The 23,571-nt window shown below is 36.3% G+C and overlaps 4 protein-coding genes across 8 annotated transcripts; 2 read left to right on the plus strand and 2 right to left on the minus strand.

Annotated features, from left to right (window-relative positions):
• The first annotated feature begins 901 nt into the window (after nucleotides 1-901).
• On the plus strand, nucleotides 902-3,153 carry LOC104086133 (protein WHAT'S THIS FACTOR 1 homolog, chloroplastic). The gene has a single exon (XM_070200005.1). It carries the CDS (start codon nucleotides 1,699-1,701, stop codon nucleotides 2,959-2,961), a length of 1,263 nt encoding a protein of 420 aa, XP_070056106.1. The 5' UTR covers nucleotides 902-1,698; the 3' UTR covers nucleotides 2,962-3,153.
• A 2,601-nt stretch (nucleotides 3,154-5,754) lies between these two features.
• On the minus strand, nucleotides 5,755-6,320 carry LOC104086134 (histone H3.2). The gene has a single exon (XM_009590325.4). The coding sequence runs from the start codon at nucleotides 6,318-6,320 to the stop codon at nucleotides 5,910-5,912; it is 411 nt and encodes a 136-aa protein (XP_009588620.1). The 3' UTR covers nucleotides 5,755-5,909.
• Nucleotides 6,321-7,230: 910 nt separating this feature from the next.
• Nucleotides 7,231-13,456, plus strand: LOC104086132 (putative late blight resistance protein homolog R1A-3). 5 transcript variants are annotated; one of them, XM_009590320.4, is made up of 4 exons: nucleotides 7,231-7,403; nucleotides 7,611-7,709; nucleotides 8,803-8,883; nucleotides 10,023-13,456. In XM_009590320.4, the coding sequence occupies exons 3-4, from the start codon at nucleotides 8,819-8,821 to the stop codon at nucleotides 13,303-13,305; spliced, it is 3,348 nt and encodes a 1,115-aa protein (XP_009588615.1). In that variant the 5' UTR covers nucleotides 7,231-7,403; nucleotides 7,611-7,709; nucleotides 8,803-8,818; the 3' UTR covers nucleotides 13,306-13,456. The 5 variants fall into 5 exon arrangements, with proteins under 5 accessions (XP_009588615.1, XP_009588617.1, XP_009588613.1 ...); XM_009590322.4 differs by having other exon boundaries at nucleotides 7,636-7,709; XM_009590318.4 differs by having other exon boundaries at nucleotides 7,231-7,709.
• Nucleotides 13,457-19,875: 6,419 nt separating this feature from the next.
• Nucleotides 19,876-20,516, minus strand: LOC104086131 (histone H3.2). The gene has a single exon (XM_009590317.4). It carries the CDS (start codon nucleotides 20,438-20,440, stop codon nucleotides 20,030-20,032), a length of 411 nt encoding a protein of 136 aa, XP_009588612.1. The 5' UTR covers nucleotides 20,441-20,516; the 3' UTR covers nucleotides 19,876-20,029.
• Between the last annotated feature and the right edge of the window lie 3,055 nt (nucleotides 20,517-23,571).

Here is a 23,571-nt window from a genome sequence, read left to right on the forward strand (position 1 = left end):
GCAAAACATGTGCTCTGATACCAGTTGTTGCGAATAAACCCCCTACAGAAATAATATTCACAGTAATAAAAGAGGAATAATAACGTAGCACCGAGATACGGTCATTAGCAAGAATAAAAGAGTGACAACGACACCAAGATTTTTACGTGAAAAATCCTTTTGAATAAGGAAAAAGCCACGGTCCCGAGACGAGCAACTGTTATTACTATAGTAAGGAATTTTACACTTTATAGGTTCAAGTAAAATACTTCAAAGATCACAACAATACGCAAAAGAAATAATTCTCTTTTGATATTCCCAACTCACTACAATATCGCTCACTCTCTATTTTTCTCACATACTATTTTCTTATACCTTGTTTGTGAAACATCACTCTTTTTTCTCTTTTTATTTGTGTATCTTTAACTGAATCTAGAGCTATCTATTTATAGACGTCCAATTCTTTTTACTTGCATCATAGATGACATCATCATAATAGAAATGTCAAACTTTCACCTTTTGAAAGCAATAAAAATCTGTCAACCCAAATCACATTTTTTTTCTATAGATTTGGTAGTACTTTATGACAAAGGAAGTTTGTCTTTCACATTCATGGGATGGACCCCACACTGTAACCGTAAATAAGAAAGCAAATTAGGGGATTTTTTTTGGCTTTGGCATACATAAATGTCAAACATTGTAGTTCAACTTCAGTTGTGTATATTTGAAGTTCAGGCAAAACTGTCAGAAATTTGTTTGCACAAACGACTTTTTGCCAAACTTAGGCAAATTTGTAATTTCCAACCCGATTTTTTGCAAATTCGATTGTGCATGCATATAGTTGAATTTGAAATGGCTAAACTTACAAAAATTTATAAATTTTGGCTATGCCTTAAATAGGGGGTCACGACTCACGAGGCCATGGGTATCTGTGCACTTGCCCCAGTAAAACGTCATCATATCCGGTTTGACCCGCTTCGTTTACCAACCATACGTCTAAATTAGGAATTAGGATGGCCGAAATACAAGGGATTTTGAGTATTAGTAGTAGTAGAAGAAAAACTGTGATCTGTAATTTGTCAAAAGGCGTACTATGATGTTGTCCGAGGTGTGTGAGGCAAAACAAGAAAGAGAGAGATAAATGAAAATGTCTGTTACTGAAAGCCGCTAGCCCCATAAGAAAATTGAACAGAAATTGCTTTTGTGCTTTTCCTTCCTTATAAAGGTCCGTTTTATAAAATTTCAGTTGATTGATAAATCTACTGACATCCTCATTTCTTATTAGCAAGCAAGAATTCATCTTTGCTGCATATTTTCTTATGATTCTACAAATTTAAGCAATTGGGTTCAGGATAGTAGCCCTTAAGTGAAACTTATTTGATTTCATATGTTCTCCGTGGCGGTACTGGCGGAGTATTTGGTTGATGTTTTGATGTTATTCTACTATTTAAAGTAATGAGGTTCTCAAATAATAGCTTTTATTTACTTGTCTGAAGCAGTAATTACATCTTAATTGGCAGAGGCGGATTTAAATTTGAACTTTATGGGTTCGAGAACCCCACTGAACCCTATGTCCATTTGAGTTAATGGGTTCCAAATTTGATATTTGTACATATAAGAGTCTGAGCCAAAGTTACTGGGTTCTGCTAAACTCATAGCTCATACTGCATATGTACATCCGCCCCTGCTAGTTGGTATATATGTAAGTGGTGATTAGGAATGGCAACTCAGATTTATGTGAAAAGCCAGAGAAATGGGTACTTGAGTTTGTGGGATACAATGTTTAATATTTGTGTTCGGCGAAGGTTTTCTCTTTGGTCAATGAAGAAAGATCCAGATCTTGAAGGTGCATTACATAGAAATCGTCGATGGATAGTGAATAATCAGATTAAGAACATTATTATGAGATGTCCTAACCAGGTTGCATCAGTAAAATACCTGCAGAAGAAGTTCAACACTCTTGATCTTCAAGGCAAAGCTCTAAATTGGCTGAAAAAGTATCCTTGTTGCTTTGAAGTCTACCTTGAGAATGATGAGTACTATTGTGGTCTGACTAAAAGAATGATGTTTTTGACTGAAGAGGAAGAGTCTGTTAAGGATATGCAGGAACCGATATATGCTGAGCGATTAACAAAGTTGTTGATGATGAGCTGTGATCAAAGGCTGAATATTATGAAACTTAACGAATTGAGGAGGAATTTTGGATTTCCTGATGATTATTTGCTCAGGATTGTACCCAAGTACCCTCAAATATTTAGAGTTGTTAACCACACCGGGAGGCGGAGTTCGATGGAGATTGAGCTCACAGCCTGGAACCCTGATTTAGCAGTTTCTGCAATCGAAAGAAAGGCCATAAAGGATGGTCGAGAGCCAGGTTTCCCGTGCTCCTTGCCTCCGACTTGGGTCAAATCATGGGAAAGATTTGAAGATTTTAATTCTACTCCATATATTTCACCTTATCTTGGACTTGATGGTTTAGTGGATGGTTCAAAGGAAATGGACAAGAGAACAGTGGGAGTAGTGCATGAGTTACTGTCATTGACCTTGTGGAAAAAGGCATCAATTTTCAAATTGGGCCATTTTAGAAGGGAATTATGTTTACCAGAGAAATTAAATGTTTTTCTGCTCAAACATCCTGGAATATTCTATGTTTCTAACAGATACCAGATCTATACAGTTCTCCTCAGGGAAGCATATAATGGGTCAGAACTGATCGAAAAGGACCCTCTTGTTGTTGTCAAGGAGAAGTTTGGAGAATTAATGCAGGAGGGACTCCATGAATATAATCGCAGACATTATCTATTGAATTTAGAAAAGAAGAGGAACAGAGGCATGATAATGCCAAAGCCAGAGAAAAGGAGGAGCCAAAGCGACGAAATTTCATCAGAACAAGATAAGGAAGGAGGAGATTTAGGTGGCATATTTGATCCGGAAGAGAGGAAGCGGTTTTACAAAGTTCTGTTTGATGACAATGCTCCGTAAGCAACAGAAGAAGTAAACATATCCATATTAACATCAGTGATACAGGCTTATCAGTATTACATGCAGATCTTATTATGTCCATAGGCAATAGAGCCTTGGGGAGTTGTATGTTGCTATGAGCACCAAAATTTATAGTTATATTTCCTTTGCTTTTTCCATATATACTGATTAATCTAGATTATTATTTTATCTCCTTATGTCTCTCCATGTTGCCCTACCCAAGAAAAGCTTAGAGGATGACCCAAAATAAGCAGTTAACATCAACTCCTTTCTTTCGTTCCTTTTTTAATTTGTTTTCGGATAAAGATTGGCCACTTCTGCTTGAAGATATATATATCAGCAGAATTCTGCTCAATTTATTTTGTACACCTGTCTTTTTGCTGTTGAAAGGTCATGAGACTTAAGGACTGAATTCTCTCGTCTCAGGAAACAGAGGGATAAAGAGATTATGCCACTTACATAGTTCATTTCACACCATCTTCATATGGTATACTCTTCGTGTCATTCTTAATGTAACGTATCTTCTTCTTTTTTTCTAAGTAAAAACTCGGATCAATTTTGAAACGTGGGTATATACAGCAAAGGTATAGCCATGTTATTTATTGTGGATTCTTCATGTAGGATTCCACTACTTCAGCATTCTTGAGCACCTTTAGATGTAAAAGTTGAGGCCTTTTCAATTTGTATTTACCAAAACTAGGGGCTATGACAGACACTATTTAGAAGTTCTACTTTACTGATCAAACAGAAAATGTGATCTATTACCGTGGTCTGAAGTATCTTTCTGTTGAGTTTGTTGTTGGGGGGGGGGGGGGGGGGAGTTGTTCAAAGTTTGTTACTTCTCTCAGTTGTAGTTAGGTGTAGATATAATCTTGTATATTTATTCAAATAGTTCCTTTTAAAAGAAAAGCATAGGTTTGAACGTTGTTATTTTAATGTTGTTTGGTGCTTTAGTTCCAATCAAAAGATTCTTCTTGAAACATCCTAGCTCCTAAATCATAAAGAAGATGGCACAAGTGCGGCAAGAGGACCTAAGTCTAATAATGTCAAAGACATTGATGCAACTTTCTTGTGCTAGCATCAAATATCCTTGCTATTTGAAATCTATCCATTAATGATGCTTTTTCCTGAATATAGAAGTATAATATCTGAATTTATGCTATTTATCCTCCTCAGACTATCTTAACTATGTATGTTGTAGCAGCATATTGCATAAGATTTCTTACTTGAGGCATTGAGAACAATGAAATAACCATTACTGGATGGATCCATTTTAGCATTTATCATTGTTGAATCTGAACCTCCTCTTGAAAAGCTAGACGTGCCTGCCAGCAAGATCATGTGCATGTCCAGTCAAAAGACTGCTTTCCTCTTCTTAAATTGACAATACATGAATAGAATGGAAAGAAGAAAGAAGATTAAACTGATAAGGGGTTTGGTTGTAGCTCCTCCTGCCCATTCCTAGCAAGATTGACCATTTCCCATTAATCCTCTCAAGCGCTCTCCCATTCCTGTGCCAACCAGTGGGTTTTGGCTCTGGGCACCGGGAAAGAGGTGAGGCGGTTATAATGAATTTGAACTCTTTGACGCCTTTTCCTTCATTCAATTGTTTGCTTCTTGCTATAGAGTCTATGTATTTCATATGCTAGCAGACTTATACACGTATAGAGATAGTGATAAATAGGAACTTTTTCGTCGAGACCTAGAAAGTATGGGGAACTTAGGAGCCTGACTTTGTCTCTTTCTTTGTTGTGCAGGGAAAGGAGAGGGTTGGACGAAGTGAAATTTTGTTAAAGACAGGGAATGAAAGCTAGAGTTTTCTTGTATTCGCGACAAAAGACTCCTTTGAGTCTTGTTATCCAGACTTCTGTTCACCTTGAGTATCACTTCCAATATTGGACAAGGGCAATCCTTTCAAATTCTCAGACATTAAACCATTCTCATTTCTCAAACTTGTCAATTTGATGTACTTTTCATGTTCACATGTGGATACTTTGTGAATATCTTCTCTTGAAGGTGTTTGATCTTTTGGCCAAAACGGGGATAAATATGCCTCCAGTGGAAGTCACATGTGCTCTGAATGATTGGAAATTCGTCTGAGATAGAAGTGCTGACATTGCTGGCCATTAATGAAAGCCTTATCCTCTTCTACCCAAATTTACAGAGCCATTGGCTATAAGCTATCCTTGGATTAGAATATTCATCACATCTTGATGCCACTGTTGAAGCAACAAATAGAATTCCAGAAATGAGGTTTGGATGCTGACCGTTGGATTTTGATCTCCAACCTCCCTTTCAAGTTCTTAAAAAAAGTAATCTCCTCTGCCTAGTGCTATAAACATCAAGAGGAATGCATAATTTAGATTATCTCGACAGTGTTATTCCAATTGAAGATGATTGTTTTGGTTAGTAAGAGTTCAGTACATGATTTATTAGCAGAGTCTGAACAGCTGTATGTGGTCCAATATTTGACCATATGCCCTTTTTCTATTGGAAACCCCCATTTCATTGTTAAATTTATCTTGAATATTTTACATTGTGATTATGTTACCTATCCTTATCCTCCTAATCCTGTACTTGAGCAAATAAAGTTATGTTCCCATATTGGAAAGAACTCTGTTCAAAATGACATTCTGATATAACCAAGTTTTGCTTCATTTACATAACAATAAACCTGCCTCTTAGACTTGTAAATAAAATTGCAATTCTAAATTACAGTTGTCGCCATTAAAACTCAGACTAAAAAAGGGAAGAGACAAGTGAATAGCTCAAGAAACAAAAATATGGACAGGCTTTTTACCACAATATTGATTTTCATTTCCAAATCTTTCATTACATTAAAGACAACCTAAAACACCAGATCCCAAGTCCAACCTACACATTAATTCCACCATAAAACCTCTTCAAAAGACTAAGCAAAATTTACCCAAAACCCAAACAAAAATTCACTAAGCCCTTTCACCCCTAATTCGCCTAGCCAACTGAATATCCTTAGGCATAATGGTAACCCTCTTAGCATGAATAGCACACAAGTTTGTATCTTCAAACAAGCCCACCAAGTACGCCTCTGCCGCTTCCTGAAGCGCCGCCACAGCACTGCTCTGGAATCTCAAATCAGTCTTAAAATCTTGTGCTATTTCTCTTACCAATCTCTGAAATGGGAGTTTTCGGATCAGAAGTTCAGTGCTCTTCTGGTACTTTCGGATCTCTCGAAGCGCCACCGTGCCTGGACGGAAACGGTGGGGCTTCTTCACTCCTCCGGTTGCCGGAGCTGATTTTCTGGCAGCTTTTGTTGCCAGTTGCTTCCTTGGTGCCTTTCCTCCAGTGGATTTACGTGCTGTTTGTTTAGTTCTTGCCATTTTTAAAGGATTTTTTTGTAAGAGTGGAAAAGGTTGAGAATGGTGTGAAAGTTGTGATTTTGTGTGGGGAAAGAGTTGAAGGGTGACTGAATATATGTGTGGAATGTGAAAGGAGGAGGATGAAATTTTGAGACTTTTTGGGGAAATTTTCGGCGCGGGTGGAACTGGACCGTCGGATTTTAGAGGAAATGGACGAACGGTAATGATTGGAGTTACACTTTCGACGCGGATCATGATCCGGGTGCTTTTTGGTTTTCTAACGCATTTTGTTTTTCCTTTTAAACGAGGGAAGCTTGTGCTTTTAGTCCCGGAGAATATACTAGTACTCATTTTAGTCTTTGTGATATTTGGATAAGTATTCTTGACCTTCAATTAATCAAATACTGTACTTTTGATCTTTACTTATGGATTTTTACAAATTTAATGAATCATTCAGTCACTGGTATTATGTTAAATTTGTACGATTAATCCATTTTTAGGATAATCTAGTTCTAAAAATAATTTAAATATAAAAAGATATCCTACTTTAAGGGACCAAAATCAGAAAACTCCACTATCGGGCACTATTCCAGTGATATGTATTACAAATTAAAATATACATTTGATAACACGTACTATATAAATTTGTCATGCAAGGCAATATATCCAGACAGAAGCACTACAAAATATCTTTATTCTCTAGTTTCAAAAATGGCAAATCATTATAAGATACCAAAAAAGAATACTATAAAAGATGTTTGTCACTCTAGACATCTAAAGTGAAATCATTTCTGTAATTTGTCGTTTTCTACAAAAATAACCGTTGGGCAGATAACTTGTGGGATGTGTAAATTAAAGTAGCACTAAATTTAATAATGCATATTAATTAATCATTGAGTTTGGAGTTTGGAGCCATATAATATACAGTATGTTTTTCATTAAGGCCAATGGAAATGGATATTTTTCCACCATTAGCAACTAAATAAGAGCTCATACATTCTCTCTCTGCGCCGTTGAATATACTCCGAGTTACTATTATTATCAACCTCTTCACTTAATACGAACACAATCCGCTATAGCAGATTCGATTTTTGATCATTGAAGGTGACTTTTGAGCTTTTGCTTGACCATAGTTTTTTGGCATTCTTTCAAGTCTTTTAAGAATACTTAAGGAAAAACTTCTTCGCCATTTTCCTACTAGAGTTGTCAATTAGTCTTCTTTGCTCAGATTTGAATATTTTCATCGTTCGTTTTCTTGATCTAACAATTTATTTATGTGCTAAATCTAGTGATCCTAATTATCTTTTTCAGTTATATTTGACCTAACTTTCTATAGATATGGCGATATCCAAGTGAATGTAGATTCTTGAGTTAGAGTTAGAGTGGAGCTGTAGTCTGAGCCTCAACTTAGTAAGATCTTGTGTATTCATATTTTATGATGTCTATTGTACTTGTATTTTAAGTTCCATTTGCCTTCAGTTAATTATAATAGCACTGTCTCTCTTGACAAAACTCTTGCTATGTTTATTAGTGCATCTTCGTTTAAATGCAATATTAACCTTTCTGGGAGGAATCTGCTAAGCATTTTTAATTATAATTATCATCTATGTTGCTACTTTACAGGATAAGTTGGAAATACAAGATAGGCGAAAAAGACGACGACTATTCTTCACACTTGTTTAATTAATTGTGAGCCTGAAGCAGAACTTCCGTTTACTTAGCTTCTTTTTGAAATTTAAGTTGATTCACTTGGTATTTATAAGTTAGAATATGACATTTAAGTGATTGTACCTTCACCTTGATTAACAACTATGGACTATCTTGTTGTGAAAATGTTTTTCTTCTCAACTATGGACCATATTACCTTCGTTTTTTCATTTAGAGAAAGGCAAACATGCCAACTTTTATTTATATAGAAGAATGAAAAGTACAAAAGTGAAGTAGGTCGCCGACCTAACTTCACTTTTTTCCAAGGTAGAGGAGAGACACACAAGCTCATTGAATAGCATTGGCATATTAGAAGTCAGAAGATAATGAACAATGGGGTAATGAAACAAAAATCAATCAATATATAAGGAGATGAATGCCTAGCCAATTCCTTATAATTACATTAAATTTGGTCTAGTGAGTGTATGTTTCTATTCCATGATGAAAATACGAAGCATGACGATAAACATGTTTTTATGCACTGACAGTATAGTCCACTCCTTTTAGAGTTTTTGCCCAATATAGTACAAAGAGCCAGAACATTGTTTCTACAGAGAATTATGCAATTATGGATCAAGTACTCTTTTGGCACAATTACTAATTAGTTCGAAACTCCATTAAATGTAAAACTATGTAACCTATATTTGATAGTTGGTGCTTGAGACTATATTTGATAGTTTTTCCGGGCCTTTGTGGTTGTTGTTTGTAGGATTCGATGCTCTTAAATGTGTGTCCTTTTCTTGTTGTAAACTGAATGTTTCCTGTTTTTCAATTTAGATTGTTGCCTTGCGTGCAGGGATTTATTTTCAGGTATGGTGTCCATACTGCTCAAGCTGCGGGGGTTAGTAAGGGCAGGATTCATGCTGCTTACTTGCAGGTAATATTTTTGTACCTCATTGATATCCATGGCATTTATTTCCGCCGTGGGGGAAGATTGTTAATAAAATAGACCTTAGGTCTAACTCAACCCCAGAAGCAAGCTTACCCAGGTCGTATAAGAGACCACCCATTCCTTGAGCCTTCACCAACATATGTGGGATTCTTCAACAGGAATGACCTTGCTTCTTTCAATATCATCAGTAATTTTTTTACTATGTTACGTTGTGCCATTTTCTATGGCGTGTTATATCAATGTTTGAGGAGAGGTTTCTGGTGTTTGATGGATATGCTGTAAAGTTTGATGATTTAATAAGCTGCAATGGTCTTTGAGTAATTGTGTTTCCTGACTTGGAGTGGTTTATTTAATCATTAGGGCTGGGGTTTTGGGCCTCTAACTTTTGGTAGTGGCTGGTACTTTAGGTAGGGTTTGGGACAAAAGGCCAAGTTCAAGTTTTGCAATCTCTTTTGAACTTGAATATTTAGGAAGAGTTTGATCTAGACAGTCAATAGGCGAACTCCAGGACACAATCCTGGAGTTTTAAGTTACAAAAACTAAACTCAAGGACATGTGCCATTTTAGCTTATACTTACAGGACGTGTCCTGGAGTTTTAAGTTACAAAAGCTCAATTCCAGACAGCGTCCTGGAGTTCGGAAAAAACAGAAAAGACGAAGAAGCAGGTCTTCGCTTTAGTTAGGGGTATTTTTATCCAAATGTTAAAAAAGGGCTAAATTTCTGTTAGTTTTTGGAACTGTGGCTTATTTTCAAATTGCAGTAGTAAAGTGGCAATTTTCCCCCAAAACACCACAAACTTGACTTGCTTTAGAAGGTCCATATACGAAGCTTCCCCATTTATAATTTTTGAAGTCCATATTTCCAAGTGCTTTCTGACATATATAAAACGTTAACTAGTTACATGGTTTAAGGGAACTTGTTTTCTTTTTAGATTTTCATGAAAAGCCTCTTAATAAGTAAGTTACAACTTAGAGTGACAATATTGTAATTAAAACTGATGTTTAGAGAACTTGTTTCTCCATAAGAATAATGGCATATATTCCAAATTGAAGATACATTCAAAAAGAAAACGAAAACATGATGCTTTTAGTGAAGAGTAATACATGAGTTTGCTGACTTGCAGGAACTTTTTACCTTATCCAAGGGAGATGGCTCAAAACGAGATTGATGATACGTTAGAGTCCCTAAAAAGATTAAAGAATGCAGGCAATCTGAATCGTTTTTCATATCTGCTCCAAAGTTGGATGGAGTATTTCAAAAATGAAAAGCTCAAGGATTTTCAGACCAATGTCTCTGCACAAAAGATTGATGCGGTAGTAGAGTTCTTGTTGATTTTGCTTGCAAATGTGCCGAATAGTGTTATTAATGATAAGACATTGGATGAGGTCATGGAAAAGGTTGTAGATCTTGTGGGTGATATATTTGTTGTTGCTGAAAAGCTTCTTGAAAGCTCTTCAATCCAGGGCAAGACCAGCGAGATTAATATTGGCGTGGCACAGATACTGGAGAAAATTGAACATCTAAAGGCAGAAATGGAAGAAAGGCACTGCAAAATGTTGAAATTCTCTCCATCTCAGTTTCCGGCAATTGGTGGGTTGGGCTTTATGGATTTTCTCCTAGATAAACTCAACGAGATGTTGAGTTCTAAATCTAGCTTAGCGACCATGATGAAGCCTCATATTGGTATTTTAAAGGAAGAGCTCTCACTACTAAGATCATTTCTTGGAGATGTTGCAAAGTTTGAACATGAATATGAAATTCTTAAAGATCTGCAGATGCGTATTATCAATCTGGCATATGAGGCTGAAGTTGCTATTGACTCTATTCTTGTTCAATATAATTTACTTCAGCATCTTTTCTGCTCACTTCCTACAATCATAAAAGAGATCAAACTTATTAGTGTGGAGGTGACTGAGATCTGGTCAAAGAACTTTACTGCTCCCAAGTCCTGCCTTGCATTAAAGCCCCCTAAGCATGTGTTGACTCAAAATAGCATTCCTACAGATATTGAGGATATAGTGGGTTTTGAGGGTGACACAGAAAGAATAATTCAACAGCTGATTAAAGGAGAAGATGAACTAGATGTCATCACAATTGTTGGCATGGGGGGACAAGGTAAAACGACTTTAGCTAGAAAGTTATATAGAAATCGCACAATTATTCGTCACTTTGACGCTCAAGCTTGGTGCTGCATTTCACAAACATATGACCTAGAAGAGGTGTTTTTCGAGATTTTCAGACAAGTTACTGGTTTCAAGGGCACGTTAGAAGAGTTGTTATTTGGGGAATCCAATCAAGTAACTGGTCGCAAGGAAAATTTAAAAGAAAAACGCAACCTCGCTGATATGTTGCGGAAAAGTTTAATGGGCAAGAGATACTTCATTGTCTTAGATGATATGTGGGAAGTCATGGCATGGGATGAGTTGAGATTATCTTTTCCAAATGATGAAATGGGAAGTAGAATGCTACTAACAACTCGACTTGAGGAATTAGCTAAGCAGGTCAAGTACCATACTGATCCTTATTTTCTTCCATTTCTCACACCAGAAGAGAGTTGGGAATTATTGCAGAAAAAAGTATTTCCGAAGGAAAGCTGCCCACCTGAACTATACCTATTGGGTCAATCTGCAGCAGAAAAATGCAAAGGATTGCCTCTAGTAATTATCTTAATGGCTGGAATTATCTCAAGGAAAAAAATGGAAGCCTCTTGGTGGCTTGAGGTTTCAAATGCTTTGTTTTCCTTGGTTGGTAAGGTGGGAGAATATGGTCTGGCCACCATACAGTTCAGTTATGATAATTTGCCAGTTCAATTAAGACCTTGCCTTCTTTACATGGGAATGTTTCCAGAGGACCATGAAATTGAAGTGTCTCGATTGATAAATTTATGGAAAGCAGAAGGTATCGTGCAAAGCATTGAATCGAGGAGATTTGAAGAGGTTGCTGGAGGTTATTTGATGGATCTAATTAGTTGTAGCCTGGTAATGGTTTCAAAGAGAGGACATAAAGGTAAGGTCAAATACTGTCAGGTTCATGATCTAGTGCTTGAATTTTGCTTGAAGAGGAGTAGAGAAGAAAAGTTTATGGCAGTGATGAAGGGGGTGAGCTTCCATATCACAAACTATAAGCTTACCAAGTTTCCACCACCAGATTGTAAGGAAATCAGGCTGAGCTGTCTTCTACAAAATGATCATTACGATTGTGCATCTCCAGGATACGAGCCACTGAAGCTTTTGGACCAACACCTAAGGTCACTACTATTTTTCTGTCCTTTTGATGGTACTTGCTATGTTCCGAATGCATCATCTCAGATTGCTGAATTTAGACTTCTCAATGTATTGGATATGAGCTGTATTAGAGTGTTTGGTTTGTCCGTGGCTTCATTAGAATCACTAAATCACCTAAGGTACTTATCAATTCGTATAGATCGATTTGATTTCCAGCAGGTATCAGGTATGTGCCATTTAGAGACTTTGGTAGTGCACCATTCTGAAGGTACTGTATTGCTATCAACTACATTCTGGAAATTGGCAAAGTTAAGGCATGTCCATATCAGCGAGGCAGAATTTGATTTCCATTATTTGGGAAATAATAAGCAGGAGAACTTTGCAGAATCATCTGTTGTACTAGAAAATTTGAGGTTCTTAGGGAAAGTTTTCATATCTGTGTATGATGCTGATCGTGTGGAGGAGGTAATGCGGAGGTGTCCTAATCTTCAACAACTTCAGATTACCTATGGTGGCTTGTACGATTTTACTCCACAAATGAGAACTCGCAATCCAAAATTTGAAGTTCTTACCCAGCTTCAATTTCTTGACCTACAATTTCCTTGTGGCATTTTCAAGTTGCACTTGCCTTCAAATCTCAAGATATTAAAACTAAGAGGGAATACAAGTAGAAGAGTGCCGGTTTCCATGATTGCGAAACTACCCAATCTAGAATATCTCAAGTTAGTTGATTTGAGATTTGAGGAGGATGAGTGGTGCCTGGGTGAAGATGTCAAGTTCCACAAACTTGAAATCTTGAAATTGTATAATGTATACATGACAAGGTGGCATGCGTCTGCAGATGAATCATTTCCCCTGCTTGAAAAACTTGTTATCAAATATTGTTACGATCTTGAGGAGATCCCTTTTAGCTTTGCAGATATTCAGACACTGAAGCAGATTAAGGTGCTTCAAAGCAATAAATCCCTTGAGGATTCAGCTATCAAGATTAAGGAAGAAGTGGAAGCCATAGCAGGATCCGACTGTCTTGACGTCATTATCCAAGTAAGAGAGCAGAAGCAATCATTCTTTTACAATGATTGGTTCTGCACTGCTTATGGTGCAGGCAATTTACTCCCTCCCCTGCCCCCGCCCCTTCCCACTTTTAGCCCTTCAAAGAAAGGTAAAAATGGCACGGGCTGATCACTTTTTGGTCCGCTTTAAACACCTTTTGAAATATAGCTGAAGAGTAGCCAGTTTCAGTTTTACAAAGAGCTTTCTACCCTTATCTTCTTGAATGTAAATCCTGAAGCTATCCTACTGTGGAATTTTGCAATACAACAGGCCTTCAACACGACTCTCTTGTACCCAAGTCACTTTGAAACCAAGCTTGTGTCAAAAGATTCTACTTCTTGTTTCAGTCATATTACTTGGCACTACTTATACGTAATAAGTATATCAGAAACATGGAAATATGGTGCCATAGAGCAGCTCTACTCTATATGTGCACGTTGGTACTAGTGCAAGAACCAATATGGCTATATTAATAATTAAATGATACTCCAATTGTTATGCTGAGTGAGAATCAAAAGCTGAAAAGTGCAAAAATAAGTTAAAACATACTCCATGTAAAATCAATATGGTGTTCCATTGTCAAATTATATATAATACTGTACCTAATATGCGTGTGGGAAAATCTGCGTTAAACACTTTCTTTGTATCTATCAAAGTTTCTAGCTATTTGAAACTGGTGAGATATGATGCTTCGTTTCGGAATCTTTTGTCGTCTACTTATACTCTTGTCATGGATAGCTTCTCTAATCCCTATAAGTATTAGTGGTGGTAACCATAAATGGAATCTACTATAATGAAGAGAAAAGTACCTTTGATGACTTAAAAAAAGTAAGCACCCCTAGCAACTTTGGAAAATGGCAAAGTAGCACCCCAGCAATAGGTACGTGCCATTTAGAAACTTTGATAATGCATTCTGAAGGTATCGTATTACTGTCAACTGCATTTTGGAAATTGGCAAAGTTAAGGCATGTTATATCAGCATGGCGAAATTTGATTTCCATTATTTGGAAAATAATTAATAAGCAGGAGATCTCTGAAGATTCATTTATGTTAGGAAATTTGAGGTTCTTAGGGAAAGTCTTAGCTTCTTATGACGGGGTTAGTGAGGAGGTTTCCTAATCTTCAATCATTCTCTAGAAAACAAAACTTGCATTCCCAAACTTGAAGTTCTTACCCTGCTTCAATTTCTTGACCTTGAGTTTTTTTATGGCATAACTCTCTTTGAGTTGCACTTGCCTTCAAATCTCAAGAAATTGATACTAAGAGGGGATATAACAAGAAGAGTGGTATCCAAGACTGCGGAACTGCCTAATCTAGAATATCTCAGATTAGTTGATTCGGAATTTTCGCAGGATGAGTGGTGCCTGGGTAGAGATATCGAGTTCCACAAACTTGAAATGTTGAGATTGCATAATGTACGCTTGACATGGTGGCATGCGTCAGCAGAATCATTTCCCGTGCTTTAAAAACTTGTTATCAAAGTTGTTATGATCTTGAGGAGATCCCGTTTAGCGTTAAAGATATTCAGGCACTGAAACAGATTAAGGTGATTAAGGACTGATTTCCTTAAGGCTTCAGCTCCCAAGATTAAGGAAGAAGTCGAAGTGCTAGGGGGATTCGACTGTCTTGAAGTCATTATCCAAGTAAGTAGAACAAATTAAACTCCTCAACTATTTGCGTTCTTTCGAGTTAATTCCTTGGATGGTCATCCAACTTATGAAAATAACCTACTAAAGTAACTGTTGTTTCTTTTGGGACAACAAAAGTCATTCAACTATTGGTTTTTTGCTCAAAAAATAAAAAGTATCCATTTGGCAATGCCATATCATATTAAAAGCCATCATGCCTATAACATGTGAATATTTTGAATGGCATAATTATTAAACTAAAGCAGTAAGGGAAGGCAAATTAAAAAACCAAAATTTCCTTCCTTGCCCGTGAGTTTATTTTGAGCAAGATATAAATATTGGTCTATGTAGTTTGAGCAAACATATAGATTAAAACTGAAAAAAGTGTACCGCTCTTTTTATATATGAAATTACTTTGTCCTTTTTTTTATCTTTTTTTCGTTTATGTATCTTTCTCTTATGCTTTCCGTTGGTCAACAACCAACCAACGTGCTCTATACTTCTTCACTACTCGTACAGGCTGCTTGACGTACTTAAGTTGTATTGAGGGAATCGTTTTGTCTCAATCAATCAAGAATGTCTCAACTGGATCAATTCACTTTTTCACTTATAATCACTTTGCATGAATTCTTTTAACTTTTCTTCAAAGTTTCATAACACCCCGAAAAAAAAATCGTATTTCTTAATGAAATGGTTTTAGGTTATCTCTGTTAATTGAGTTATCAAACTAGAAAAAAGAAAAAGGGGGAAAAGAAAAGAAAAAAGTTATTATACTTTTTTTGGGTTTTATATATATATATATATATATATATATATATATATATATATATATATATATATCAAAATTATAGCAACCTGAGAGCATTGCTCCCTAGTAGAGTAGCATTGTAAATCAAGTTACTAGTACTATTACAAGCCGATGTAGTTCTTTCAAAAATAGTTCCTAGTATGTCTGCCCATATAACATTTGCAGCAAACATAGGAGGAACTACCAAAAAGTGTGGCCTGTCAAACAGCTTCCTTCTTTTTCCTTTCTTAGCGAGGAGGTCCACTACTGCTCTGTAGCTATGCTTAACAGCTGGTTTCCCCAACCTCTCCAGTAGCAACCTGCATTGGGAAATTATTGGATCGTAAATAAGGTTACCATTGTTCAGCATTTGTATTATGTCAACTGAGTCAGTGGTGACTTCCAGCGGTATTAGGTTCTTTTTCATTGCCATTTCCAGTCCCTGCATGAGAGCTAGCAGCTCCGAAAGATTGTTAGTGGCAATAGGAATGCCTTTCACTAATCCCACTAACCAATCCCCTCTACTATTTCTGATAACCCCACCTACACTCCCCACTCCTGGGTTCCCCAGGGAGGATCCATCAGTATTTAGTTTAAAACAACTAGTTTCCGGGGCCTCCCATTTCACAGGTATAGTGACTTGCTGTCTAATACTACTCTGTTTAGCCTGCTACAAAGATTTATTTGACAGCTTTGGCAATGGTGTTGGAGGCCGATGTAGGATTATACTTATTCTCAAACAAGTTATTGTTCCTAGTCAGCCATAAATTCCAGAAACAGAAAGGAAGTAGATTCTCCCAGCATATAAGGTCATTAAAGGCCTTCTTTCTGATGTTATCCCAAATGTTAGGCCAGTCGGAAAGCAAGAGTTGTTCGTACACTGCTGGTACAAATGGCACCAAATTTTTTGTGCATTTGTGCATTCAAAGAAGATACGAGGGATATCTTGGTTGGCACTTACGCAGTAGTGACAAGATGGACATTGAGCCCGATGGAGTGGAGATAGTGACTAATGGGAAGTCTGAAATGTGAGAGCATCCAGAAGAAGAACTTAACTTAATCTTGTTAGGTGTGTGGAGTTAACAAATCCAGTTGAAATTGGCATCATCAATGTCAGCATGTTTCCTAGCTTGTGCACTAATGTAATGATAAGCAGATTTGGTGGAAAGCAACCCATTGGCAGTCAGACCCCAAACTAGTTTATCCTCATCCCAGTGGCTTGGGGGATAAAGACACTCTGTGTGCCCTGTATGCCTGACCAATTAGGGACCAGCTACGGAGGCTTTGCAATTGCAACATGAGCTTCACTTCTTAAAGTTCTAGACTTAGACCTTCTCACCTGAAAGTGCGTTGTAGCATCATACTGCATTGCAAAAAAGTTGTTACTTCTTCAAGGCATCAAGAACAATGAAATTACCGTATTACTGGATGGATCCATTTTGGCATTTATCGTTGCTCAGCAGAATCTCTTCTTGAAAAACTAGACTTGCCTGCCAGCAAGATCATGTGCATTTCCCGTCAAAGGACTGTTTTTTGTCTTCTTAGAACTGTAGAAATTTACAAATTGATGATACATGAATAAAATGGAAAGAGGAAAGAAGGTTAAACTGATAAGGAGATTGGTTGTAGCTCCTCCGATCCTGCCCATTCCTAGCCAGGTTAATCCATTTCCTGTTACTATTGCCTATTGGTTCTGGGATATGTACGTCTTATTGTGCTTGTGTTGTTTATTTCTTTAACCAGGGAACTTGGCATGCAGGTTGAGCTGATCCTCCATTTTCCAGCCAGAGAACATTAATTAAGTTTCATGTCTGTATTTTTCATTTCTTATCAAAAAAATATCTGTGTTTTTTTCTTTTACAGCAACCAAAACTACACACTTTTTTCCAAGGAGCAAAAGTGATGCGTCATGCGTGCATAATTGATATTGTCTCTTTTTTCTTAGAAAATGATAAAAAAGTGACATCCCTTAATACAGTTGTTTAATGTACTTTTCGTGTTCATGTGGATGCTTTGTGAATATTTCTCTTGAAGGTATTTGCATTTTTGGCAGAAATAGGGAGAAAGTGTAAGACTTTGATGGCCATAAATGCAAGCCTTGTCCTCTTACAACCAAGTTTACAAAGCTTTTGGCTAGAATCTATCTTTGGATTAGAACATTCATCACTAACATTAACATCTTGCTGCCACTGTTCAAGCAACAATTTGAGTTCCAGAAATGAGGTTTAGATGCTGACCATTGGATTTTAATCTCCTATTTTCCGTTTTTAAGATCTTGAAAGAAGTAAATCTCCACTGCCTAGAGCTATAAACATCTATCTAGTGCTATTGCAGTAGAAGATGATTGTTTTGGTTAGTAAGAGTTTAGTATTCTGATTTCTTAGCAGAGCACATGTCATCTGTAGATGTCTAAAAAAATCTTTCCTTTTGGTGTGAGAAGTGAGAACAAGGTTGTAACTGATTTTGCTTCACCGATTTATCTCATGTACTCCTTCAACATATAGAGAGGAGAAGGAGAAGAACACTCTTCGTATCAATCATTCCAATACTTTCTTGGTACTCTTTAATGAAATCTTTACCTTCTCATCAAAATCCAATATTTTGAGATAACCAAAAGCAGAAGAGAGTTTTTTGGATTTGTCATGGTATGCTGTTATCTTTGCACTTATTAAGAGCATGTTTGGAAAGCTACAAGGGAATTGGATTTGTGTGTAATTGGTTGTAATTACACAACTTGGTATATTTATTTGACTAAGTAATTACTTGGTTAGTGGAGAATTGGGTGTAACTGGGAGGGAATAATTACACTCTCCAATTCTAAGGGGAGTAAAGAATTGAATGTAATTACAAGGCAACCTTTCAAATTCTTTTTCCTTTCAAATATATTTTTCATATGAGGAAACAAATGACATTTTTCATCATGTAATCTGACGTTGTCCTGTTGCATATAATTAGTTTATTGCTAGATGATTCATTAATTTCATTTGGGATATCAATTCTAGTTCCCATGGAACGTAATCCTTCAATAGACCAGCCATGCTTTATACAGCTTCTCCAAGTTTTGTTCCTTTCATTGTAATTGCTACAATAACCTTCGTTAAGAGACCAAATGAGCTTATCTTATTTGTTGTTGAAATTTGACATACGTTATTACTAAATTATGCTATATTTTCATTGTTCTCTTTCAAGTTATAAAATTATTTATATGGAGAATACCAATTATTTTAGTCTATTTTATAATTATTTAATATATTTTCTTACAAAAAATATGTATATTTAATACATAATAATAAATAATATTTAATATTTGTTATTACATAAGTATTTTTTCACCGTAAAATTTATTTACATGTTAATCTGAAAAAATTATTTAACTACATTATTACACTAGTACAACCAAATATGACATTGTTAATTACATTGTAATTTCATCACGACAAACAAACAAGCCCTGTAATTACTATACTGTGAAATTACCAGATTGAGTAATTACACAACCAAGTAATTACACATGGCTTTCCAAACAGACTCTAAATGTATTCTGTGCATTTACACATATCTGTGAGCAATGCATATCTACAGCTTTAGCCATTTCAAACTATCTATACACTAGGGAAAACATGAGTTCATCACTTTATATTGAGATTACACTATCAAAAACCTAAAATAGAAAGGACACTTTTGAATTTGGTCTACGATTTAGCAGAGCAGATAAAACTATTCAAATTTGGTATACAATATTACAGTACTCACCAGCAAAACTCAGAGTAAAACAAGGGAAGACCAAATGGATAGCTGCACAAACTAGTACTCCATCATCCCAACTTATGTGATTCTCAAATACAATTATCTTTCTATATTTTAAAACAATTTAACTTCAAACTTCTTAATTTAAACTAAATAAAATGATTTATATCTATTAACTTATTTTAAAACCATATGTTCTAGTTCCTACCTAATCAAACAACATCATTAAGACAAATTGAGTAACACCTTCTGTTACAACCTTTTATTTTATTGAGTAGCAACCTTTTATTTAATTTTTTATTTTTTTAAAAAAAAAATGGAGTAACACTTACCATCAAGAAACAATTTATTTCATTCTATATGCACAGATATAGAGCAATTAATAACAAACAATAATAACAATCCAATAAAATCACACAAAGTAATGTATACACAAACCTTACATCTATCCAAAAGTAGAAAAGTTATTTATAATAGACACTCTTAAGTAGATAATAACCATGCTTTAAAAAACAAAAACAAAAATATGGACCAAAGTTTACGAACATTGATTTTCATTTCCAGATCTTTCGTTACATTAAAACAAAAGGAAAAAACTTAAAACCCCAGATCCCAAGTCTAAAATACACATTAACTCCACCATAAGAGAGACTTTAAAACACGAACCAAAATCCCTCAAAGAAAACAGCGACTAAGCCCTTTCACCCCTAATCCGCCTAGCCAACTGAATATCCTTAGGCATAATAGTAACCCTCTTTGCATGGATAGCACACAAGTTTGTATCCTCAAATAAACCCACCAAGTACGCCTCCGCCGCTTCCTGAAGCGCCGCCACAGCACTGCTCTGGAACCTCAAATCAGTCTTAAAATCTTGTGCTATTTCTCTTACCAGTCTCTGAAATGGGAGTTTTCGGATCAGAAGTTCAGTGCTCTTCTGATACTTACGGATCTCTCGAAGCGCCACCGTACCTGGACGGAAACGGTGGGGCTTCTTCACTCCTCCGGTTGCCGGAGCTGATTTTCTGGCAGCTTTTGTTGCTAGTTGCTTCCTTGGTGCCTTTCCTCCAGTGGATTTACGTGCTGTTTGTTTGGTTCTTGCCATTTTTTAAGGATTTTTTGTAAGAGTGGGAAAAGCTGAGAATGATGTGAAAATGGTGATTTTGTGTGAGGTAGAGATGAAGATTGAATGAATATATATAGGTGAAGAGGAGGGTGTGTGGAGTTTGGAGGGAGGACAATGAAATTTTGAGACTTTTTGGGGAAATTTCGGCGCGGGTGGAATTGGGCCGTCAGATTTTAGAGGAAATGAACGATGTCGATTGGGGTTATAGTTTTGACGCGGATCGCGATCCTGGTGCTTTTTGCTTATTTATGGAGTAGTAATTTCTTTTATAGGAAAAAATTGAAACTTGCACTTTTGTTCCCGGAAATATTGCCAAATTGGAGAATGAATTTAGTTCGGATGATATTCTTCAAAAGATAATTGAAATGTGTATTTTATTTAGGAATTTTTACTAATTTAATGAATTATTTAAATTAGTAAACCACTATGTTACATTAATATTGTATCGTTACTCTATTTTCAGATAATATAATTATAAAAATTATTCAAATATAACAAATTTTCCATATAAAGGGACCAAAATTACACATTTTAATAATATACTTCGTAAAATATCACAAAGATCAAATTTTACAAGGAATAAAGGTGCACTTTCTTCCTTAAATAAAAAATGCAGAAAGGGATAAAGAAGGAAATAGAAAAAAAAAACGAAATAGAGTAGTTTTGTTTCAATTTTTTCTATTTCAATCGTACGGATATCGATGTAAGCGCTTACATCATAATTTCATCTCTTTTTTATTTTTCTTTCTTTTGTTTTGTCCATTTTTCTTCCTTTCACATACAACAACAGGTTTGCTACTATCAATCTCCCCCTTAAACTTATGTTACATCAAGAAAGAAATTAAAATAAAGATTTGCTATTCTCTGGTGGCGCCCTCACGCTATCAGTCTTGAAGGCTAACTGAGGCAGTGCACAGCCTCAGTTTGTCAACACCCACAACTTTGGTCAACATGTATGACGGGTTCTTTGATCTTGGTATCTTCTGCAGGGAAAGAGTTTTTCACTTATCAACTCTCGGATATGATGATACCTCAACTGGATATGTTTTGATCTTGCATGAAACACAGGATTCTTGGCAAGATGAATTGCACTCTGGCTATAGCTGAAAAGCTCACAATTGTCCTCCTCTTTACCTAGCTCTTTAAAAAAATTCTTGAGTCAAATCATCTCTTTTCCAGCTTCTGAGATTGTCGTGTACTCTGCTTCAGTGGTAGTTAGAGCAATACTTTTCTGAAGTCTGGACATCCAGCTAACAACAGTACCACCCAAGGTGAATATTTAGTCGGTGGTACTTTTTCGACTATCCAGATCGCCGCCTAAATTTGCATCAGCAAAACCTTGTAAGATAATATTGCTCTTTTTAAAATAAAGTGTCATACCTGAGGTGCCTTTGAGATATCGCAATATCCATTTTACACCTTCCTAATGCTCATTTCCTAGATTTGACATGTATCTACTGACAACTCCAACTGCATGGGCTATGTCAGGTCTAGTGCAAACCATAGCATACATCAAACTTCCTACTGCCGAAGCATATGAAACTTTGGACATGTACTTCCTTTCTTCATATGTCTTAGGTGATTGGTCCTTCGACAGATTAAGATAGCTTCCGAGGTCTTTGCATCATGAAAACTGAACCTGTTTAGTACCTTCTGTATGTACTTTTCTTGAGACAATTTTAAGGTTCTTTCAGACCTGTTTCTGATAATCCTCATCCCAAGCATTTGCTTAGCTGGTCCTAAATCTTTCATTTCAAACTCCTCCGCTAGTTATTGCTTAACCATGTTGATCTCATTTATGCTAGATCCTACAATTAGCATATCATCAATGTACAACAGTAAAATGATATAGGATTTATCAAGATTTTTGATATAACAACAATGGTCCATCTCGCATCGTGTGAAACCATTATTATGCATGAATCCATCAAATTTCTTGTACCATCGTCGAGGTGCTTGTTTCAAACCATACAAACTCTTCTGCAACTTACACACAAGATTTTCTTTACTAGAAACTTGAAAACCGTCAGGTTGCTTCATGTAGATGTCTTCTTCAAGGTCACCGTACAAGAAAGCAGTTTTAACATCTAGCTGCTCCAAATGCAAATTTTCTGCAGCTACGATACTTAGCACCAACCTGATAGTAGTTAATTTGACTATAGGGGAGAAGATCTCGGTGTAGTCAATCCCTTCCTTATGCTGAAAGCCTTTTACTACTAATCGTGTTTTGTATCTCTTCTTACCATCATGCTCTTCCTTGACCCTGTACACCCACTTATTTTGCAATACCTTTTTCCTTTTGGTAACTCTATAAGTATCCATGTTTTATTCTTTTGAAGAGAATTTATCTCTTCTTTCATGGCTAGCTTCCACTTATCAGAGCTTATCACCTGCATTGCTTCAACAAAATGCTCTCGTTTTCCAGCATCAGTCAGAAGTAAATAGTGGAGAGAGAGAGAGTTAACCTATCTGGAGTATTCGCTGTCACGCCCCAAAACCGTAGAGCGCGACCGGCGCTCAACCGAGTGAACTCGACCGAGCAAGCCTGTTAGATTTCTTCTACCCAAACTCATTTATGAATAAATGGAATATATGTTTTCCTTAATTAAACAATAAAGTGGTCGTGTCTGCAATTACCAATTTCTTATCATAAGTTTCACCATTTTTAAAGTCTCAAATGGACAAGTAATACAACCACAACATAGCATAGTTTGTCTTTCCCAGTACCAATACACAACCCACACTATGTCTACGGAGCCTCTATAGATAAAGAAGAGTACAATGATAATGCCGGCAACAAGGCTCCGGCTATACCTCAACCATAATACATAAAGAACAAAAGATACATGACCCCAGGATGAAGTGGGGCTCACCAAGTCAGCAAGGAAGAAAGTGTACTGCTATCACTGATCAATGTCTCTTGTTGTGGAACCACCTGCATCCATTTAAAGATGCAGCGCCCCGGCAAAAGGGACGTTAGTACCGTGAAATAGTACTAGTATGAAAACTAAACACCAATTTAAGAATTTAAAAATACAAGATAAATATGATGAACCAGTGCGAAAATAGAATAATATAGATAATTGTCTCAACCATAGCAAGCTTATTAA

Source organism: Nicotiana tomentosiformis, chromosome 4 (genome assembly GCF_000390325.3).
Source record: "Nicotiana tomentosiformis chromosome 4, ASM39032v3, whole genome shotgun sequence".
NCBI classification, from domain to species: Eukaryota; Viridiplantae; Streptophyta; class Magnoliopsida; order Solanales; family Solanaceae; genus Nicotiana; species Nicotiana tomentosiformis.

Coding starts and splice junctions, on each gene's coding strand:
- LOC104086131 (XM_009590317.4), bottom strand. CDS start 20,440: ATGGCAAGAACCAAACAAACAGCACGTAAATCCACTGGAGGAAAGGCA.
- LOC104086133 (XM_070200005.1), top strand. CDS start 1,699: ATGGCAACTCAGATTTATGTGAAAAGCCAGAGAAATGGGTACTTGAGT.
- LOC104086134 (XM_009590325.4), bottom strand. CDS start 6,320: ATGGCAAGAACTAAACAAACAGCACGTAAATCCACTGGAGGAAAGGCA.
- LOC104086132 (XM_009590318.4), top strand. CDS start 8,819: ATGGTGTCCATACTGCTCAAGCTGCGGGGGTTAGTAAGGGCAGGATTC. Junction 8,884..10,022: donor TTCATGCTGCTTACTTGCAG/GTAATATTTTTG, acceptor GCTGACTTGCAG/GAACTTTTTACCTTATCCAA.